General features: G+C 35.6%; 1 protein-coding gene across 3 annotated transcripts in view; it reads right to left on the bottom strand.

The window, feature by feature from the left end:
* Positions 1–2,047: 2,047 nt before the first annotated feature.
* The window catches only part of LOC110300352 (probable ATP-dependent RNA helicase DDX60), a 111,953-nt gene continuing 107,114 nt past the window's right edge, over positions 2,048–6,886 (bottom strand). For all 3 annotated transcript variants that reach the window (XM_021170508.2, XM_029480658.1, XM_029480657.1), the window contains 3 exons: positions 6,168–6,319; positions 4,573–4,635; positions 2,048–2,653 (listed from right to left, as the gene is read on the bottom strand). In XM_021170508.2, the coding sequence (XP_021026167.1) occupies positions 2,554–2,653; positions 4,573–4,635; positions 6,168–6,319 (315 nt within the window). In that variant the 3' untranslated portion in view covers positions 2,048–2,553. The remainder of the gene's footprint in view (positions 2,654–4,572; positions 4,636–6,167; positions 6,320–6,886) is intronic.

Below are 6,886 nucleotides of genomic sequence, written 5' to 3'. Positions count from 1 at the left end.
TCCTTAGTTTCAGTGGTCAGAGTACTCTCTGCAGGCAAGCTCTCCTCTTGCAGGAAAGGTGCCCAGATATCTGGTGTTCGAACCTGCCTCCTGGCAGAAGTTGTGTTCCACTCACCAGAGGTCTTAAGATCCCATGGGGGATCCTGTGTGGGTCCTTGCTGGTGTCCAGAGACTCTGAGGGCTAATTCAGTCGTTTTTACATAGCTAATTGGAATAGGATCATATTTCAGTGGAACCCTAATTTGTGTTCTCTTGGTTGTTTACTAGAGTTGAGTCTTTTTTTCACATACCTGGACACATTCCTTTGATAAATGCCTATTGAGGTTATCTGTTCCTTTTTAAATGACAGGTTAGAGTAATTTTTCTGTTTGAAAAAAAGTTTTTTTTTTTTTTAGTTTTTTTGTCTATTTTTTATTTTAGCCCCCTCTCAGATATATAGTTTACAAGTATTCTCTCTGTTGGTTGTTTACTATGCAGAACTTTAAAGTAAGATATAATCTTGTCAATTTATGGTCTTGTTGCTTTTAGAGTTACATCCAAAGCTTCTTTGCCCCAAACAACAGACATTTGTTCTGCTTCTGTGAAGAGCAGCAGGAGTGAACTCCATTCAGAGACACAGGAGACATGAATACATGTCTACCTTGAACTTGCTTTCTCCAAGTGTAGAACTCACTTAAGCCTGGTGCACTTTTCCATGTGTGAAAACTGCCAGGTTGGAGAGACCAGCACCGTGGGTAAAGACCAACATTTCTTTTACTGTCTCTCTGTAGCTTTTATTTTATTCTCTGAGACCTAAGGAATCATCATAATTTCTATAGTTCCCAAATATTCTAAGTAAAAATCTTGCCAGTACATAGTTTTTGTAGGCTTTGTGAGTAAGCAAAGCAAGATATCAGCTTTACCTTTTTGCAATGTATCTCTTCCCAACTCACTTGAGAAATCGAAAAATTGTCTCCTGAGAAATTACTGCTGCTTACACTTCAGATTTAACTAAAGGTTTAGAAACAGTGTACCCCTAGACCCAGTAGACTCACCTCAAAGATGTTAGGTATAGTTCTACACTTTTAAGAAGATTCCAGATGTCAAAAAATGACCTCAGTCTTGGAAAAAATCTAGAAGCCAATTAACTCATGCATATCTATTGAGGTGGATCTTCACTTCCCAGCTGATTCCTAAGTACAAGCTTAAGTTGAAACTAACATGATAATAACTTTCACACTGTGTAAAATTCCAGTGGGTGGAGTTTATTTAGGAGGTGTTAGACAGGATGAGGTTATTCTAAGTGTTTGGGGGTTATAGCATTGTTGTAGCATTTAAAGAATGGAAACACAGGCCAAGAGGTGGTGATGCAGGCCTTTAATCCCACCACTTGGAAGACAGAGGCAAGTGAATCTCTGGGTTCGAAGCCAGCCTTGTCTACAGAGTGAGTTCCAGCACTCTGGAACTCAAGGCTACACAGAGAAACCCTGTCCCCCAAAACAACAATAAAAACAAGATTAGAAACAGTTTAAACTGCACCCCAACCCCACCCCAAATGTAGAGATTTCTAACATGGATCTAAATGGTATCTCTTCCTACAACTGAAATTTTTCTGATTCAGAAATAAATTAACCATAACTGTTTTTTAGCCACCATAGTCTATTTATAGTGCTACAAAACAAAACAAAACAAAACAAAGCAAAGCAAAGCAAAGCAAAGCAAAACAAAGCAAAACAAAACAAAACAAAAACCATCATTCAGAGGGATATCTGAAAAATCACATCTTTTGTTTTGAAAATTAACCACTGTAAGTTCAAGTTGAGAGCTTAAAATTCTAGCACTGAGAATTGAGGCTAAGAACTCAATTGAAGATCCCATCTAAATAATTGTATTGAATGAGTGGCAGTGTACAGTGGATTAATAGAGGAGTATTATTTCAAACAAATGAAACCAGTGACATCATTATTTCAACAGTCATTTATATACAATTAAAATAAAGAATTATTTTAAAAAATACTTTATTTTAAAAAAAATAAAGTATTAGCTACATGTTTTCTTTAAAAGCATCACAAAAATTAAATGAAAATATACATATTTTACATTTCATATTTATCTAGAGGTATTATTTCAATAGCTAGCTATCTAAGCAGTGAAACCCCTTTATATTGATTGTATAGATTATATTACACTTTCAGGATACTAAAATCATTTTTTTCTATCTTCAAAAGTAGTTTTAGACATATTAACAGTGAAAATATGTAAAATGCAATATTTGATTGGGTCTCATGGAGTGTAAAAACTGTCTTTAAATGTATATATGTAAGATTCTTGTATTTTTTCCTTCAATCCTCAATAATTTGGAAATATAAGCATTTTTGTCAACTTTTTAAGAAACCACCAAGTACATTGGCCAAGGATGCTTAGAGGCAACCACAAGAAGTTTGATGGCAACTCTATTTGCTTATTCATCCCATCTCATCATGTATGATTGTTTGAGTAAGACATAAGAGTAAATATATATAATTCACAATGATTCTATGGTGATAGTTTAAGTAGTTTACATAGTTTTTCTTTTCACACTAATTCAAACTTCTCTTGAAAAGACGTAGACAATTGTTCAAATGCTAAAACAACATTGTCTTCTTCATTTTCACACAGTTCACGCAAGGAGACACTATAAATAGAAAAATACAAATATATAATATATATATGCATAGATATATTCAACTAAGTAACATTGAATAATATAAAAAAGGGCTGTCCTCTAAAGTTGTGAAGTAATATTAGGAATTTATAAGGAATGCTGATAAGAAACAAATTTATTAATAAAATAATACTTGTACAAAAAATAAATAAGAAAAGAAGACAATGTGTCACATTCAGCAAAGGGTGATTGAAAGAACACCAAATTTTATTACTTTGATCCTTGATCCCTTAGGCAGTACAACACAAATTTTTCTCTACATATCTCATGGACACATTTTGTGGTTTTTCAACTACGGTGCCCAGCATATACTGAAGACTATGATGGAGAAAGAAAGCTTCCTTTCTTTATCTAAGTAGGGGAGAAAAAAAAAAAAAAACAAAGCTGGGATGTTGTCAGTAGAGTAATACACTTCATCTAATTCAGATGACCTCACCTAAATCCCCAGAAACCAGGACTCATGTTAGGCTCCATGACAAAGGGCAATTACCATCACAGATGAGCCCACAGATGACAGCTAGTGTTCAGTGGAGATAGATGATTTACTCTGGATTCTTTAGGTATGACTAATGGAATTCTCAAAGGTGCTCATGAGTGTGAGGAAGGAGAAGATGGAAGTCAGAATGGTGAAATGTGGATACTTGATTCATAGTGTCAGGTTTCTCTATTGAATATCCCTGGCCTACAAGTCAGAAGGAAACTCTGATCCAAAGATGCAGACAACCTCTAACTGTTGGGAAAGAGCCAAGGTTTTCCCTTAGAACATCCAGACATCTAATTTTGTCTGGTGAATACACACTTTGATGATTGGTCTCCAGAATGGTAAAATGATACATTTATATAGGTTCATACCATTGAATGACAATTTGTTACACCAGCATTAAGAAACTTGTGAACAGGCATGAAGAAAGAGAAAAGAAACACACCACTCTATTAATGGGTCCCAGTATTAGGAAGGTTGAGAACCACTGCTGTAGATAAACAAAGCTTTTCCCTTCTGCTCCCGTATACTCAAATTAACTCTGTGTATAAAATAACAAATAAATAATAAAACTATATAAAAATAAATAAATCAGATTAAAATAATAAATAATAAAAATAATAAAATAAATAATAAAGCTAGAGAGCTTTATGTATTATGTATAAAAAAACACCCATAAAGGTCTGATTCAGCTCTGATCGAGGAAATAAAACAGAGAACTGTTTTTAAGGACCCTATAATGATGAGATTTATGGTCACTTGAATACACATGTGACAAAATAAAAATCACTGTCAAAGTGTTGGAATACATATGAATAAGAGGGGTTAAGATGATGGTTATTTAACTGACAATATATGGCCAATGGAGCCTAAGGATGGGGGTGTTCACAAAGAGTTTGATATTGCTTTGTGAGTAACTGGGCTTTGTTCCAGATCAGAATAGGAAGTGACTATGAATTTACAGTCAGACAAACCCTGAAGAAAAATATAGACTGTAGCAGGAGACTCAAGAGCAAGCAAATGTTATAAATTGGAGAGCTGCTGGCACCTCAGAGAGAGTTCTGAAACGTGTATTTGCTACGATATTGCAATGGGGATCATTGAGAATATCTAGGATCAGGGATGCTCTGGAATTGTTTTGAGCTATGTGCACTGCCCTAGTCTGAGGCTCTATCTTGATGGAACTTAATCTCAAAAAACATTTTTTTAATTAATTATAAAACAGACCATAACCAAGAGGTTGTAGGGATGGGGGACTCTACAGACCCTCTGGGAAGTTGAAATGCATGGTATGTAACAGATGCAATGACACTTTTAACTTGGATCATGGGGCGAAATAATCTCAACATTTCAAAATGACAATTAAATTTGGGGAAATACAAAAGTAACATTTAAACATGTAACATACCTGATAGACTTAATGGTAAGCTTAAAATCTTTCAACAGATTATAAGCTTCCCCTTGATGCATCCTAAGGGACAGGAAAACAGAAATTAATGATACGATTATTTACTATTGATGTTTATATCCATAAATTAGAGTTGGCTCAGACATGGTCAAAGATGCTGCTGCTGCTGCTGTTATACAATGATGAATCAGACTACTGAGAATAAGTGACTGCTAAGCACTGACACCTATTTGGAACATCTATGTTACTTCACCAAGACTCAGAAAGAATCACAAAAAAATGAGACAGAGAGAATTGAGAGCTAAGTGTGAAGCAAGTGCTGAGAAATGCTATCTTCTGGGCCTGATGTGATTCATGCGTCCACAGCAGCAAAGGCTGTCTGCATGGGGTCAGCACAAGAGCAGGACCATTAACATAAGCCAAGGAAGAGAGACAGGCTCCTAGGACAACTAGTTCCCAGGAGAGGCAGGGGCCCGATGGGCTAAAAAAAGGAGAGTCATTTTTCTTCAGTATTGTTTTCTCTGGTGAGTCTCCTGACTTCCAGGGGATGGCGACACACTCATGCAGCTAGCCCTAGTAAAACTCAGTGTGACTCAAAGTGAAAATAAACCAAAATTTAAAGACAACACAAAAATGATCGGCTGACTTGCTGGGGTTGGGGATACAACTGAGAAGGTATACAAGAATATATGGGGAGATATAGTCATAATATTTTACATACAATTATGAAATTATCAATGAACAAGTTTTAAACCAAAAAATATTATCAACTAATGTAACAGCTACTTTATTCACAAAAATAAATCAGCCTTCATAAGTAAAAATTTTTTAGGTTTCTGAGGACTATTAAAACTTTTTATACCTTAACTTAGTAAAGAATGTTCAAATTTTTATGTCTACTGCATGTTTAATTCCTTAATATATCTGCCACTAGATGAGGTGTTTAGCACTTAGACAAGTATCTCCCTGCTCAGGGATAGTTTCCTGAATATTTCCGTAGTAGTGAATATCTAATATGCTTGGCATGACTAACTACTTCTTGAACTTATCAAGAGAAAATATACCTATTTACCTGGTCTAATCGCACAAGGGAAGCACGCTTACAGACGTCAAGGCCTATGTATTCACTGACAGTTTTCTTCCTTAACTATTCAAGTTTTGTAGCCACAATACTAGAGTTTGAGAGTGATGGATGCTAATTGTATGAAAAATTACCTAAATAATGCCTGCTTCTATTTATACCTATAAAAATGGCTTCCCTGACAAGCTAAAGTGTCAGATACAGATATGTAAACTAGACACTTTATACTTTCTCAGGCATTAAAAACTACCAGATTGCTATCTGCCATTATATCTAAAATACTAAATGGTGCATAAATAGAACTGTAATGTAAAGATATATTTGATATACCCAAAGACACATTTAAGGTATATATTTAGATCAAATGAGTAGGCCTATGTGCTAAACTTTTGCTGCTAAACTAGAAATAAATGTATAAAATAGGCCATCATCTGTGCCATTTGGTCTGGAAAGTGAAAATCTAATATGTTTGTCAGGAATAATCATTTCTTGGAATTTTCAGGATAGAACATACCCATTGTCCTGGACTAATCCAATAAGGGATCCATGCTTATAGAAATCAAGTGCATAGGCATTAAGTGGCATTTTTCTTCCTTGACTGTCCAATTGGTGTGGCCACAACACTGGGGCTTGTGCGTGATTGATACCAATTGTGTGTAGAATGACCTAAAGAAATATAAGTTTTTGGTTAATCACATGGACAGAGGCTTACAACTTAGAACTTGTAGTTATCTGTAGAGAAATTTTAATCCAACAATATGGCTGATCAGTAAAGGAAAGATACCCAAAGACCTTCTAGGTCTGTGTGGTCCAGTCAGAATACAGACAGTGGATAACAGTAATGATCTGGCTAGAATATAAATATGCTCAGCACACACCTTTAATCCTTAACAATAGAGGTAACATTAGTTTGTAGAAGGAAGTAGCCATTTCTGAAAGTAACATCTAATTGAGGGGCAGAAAAAGTGACAAATCAAAGAAATATCTGGCAGAATAAGTCAGAGATAGGATATGCCCAACTCTCATGAAAACAGAGGTGATCTGAGAGAGCAGCTGAGAGAGAAGGGGGAGAGGAACAGGACAGAGGAAAGGGGAGGGGGAGAAGGAGGGAAGGAAAGAGGGAGGGAGAGGGAGAAAAGGAGCTGGTTCTTTGAGAAAATCAACAAGATAGATAAACCCTTAGCCAGACTCACTAGAGGGCACAGGGAAAGCATCCTAATTAACAAAATCAGA

Source organism: Mus caroli, chromosome 8 (assembly GCF_900094665.2).
Source record: "Mus caroli chromosome 8, CAROLI_EIJ_v1.1, whole genome shotgun sequence".
In the NCBI taxonomy this organism is placed as follows: domain Eukaryota; kingdom Metazoa; phylum Chordata; class Mammalia; order Rodentia; family Muridae; genus Mus; species Mus caroli.
The sequence above is the reverse complement of the archived record's forward strand: the minus strand, read 5'-3'. Positions and strand labels throughout refer to the sequence as shown.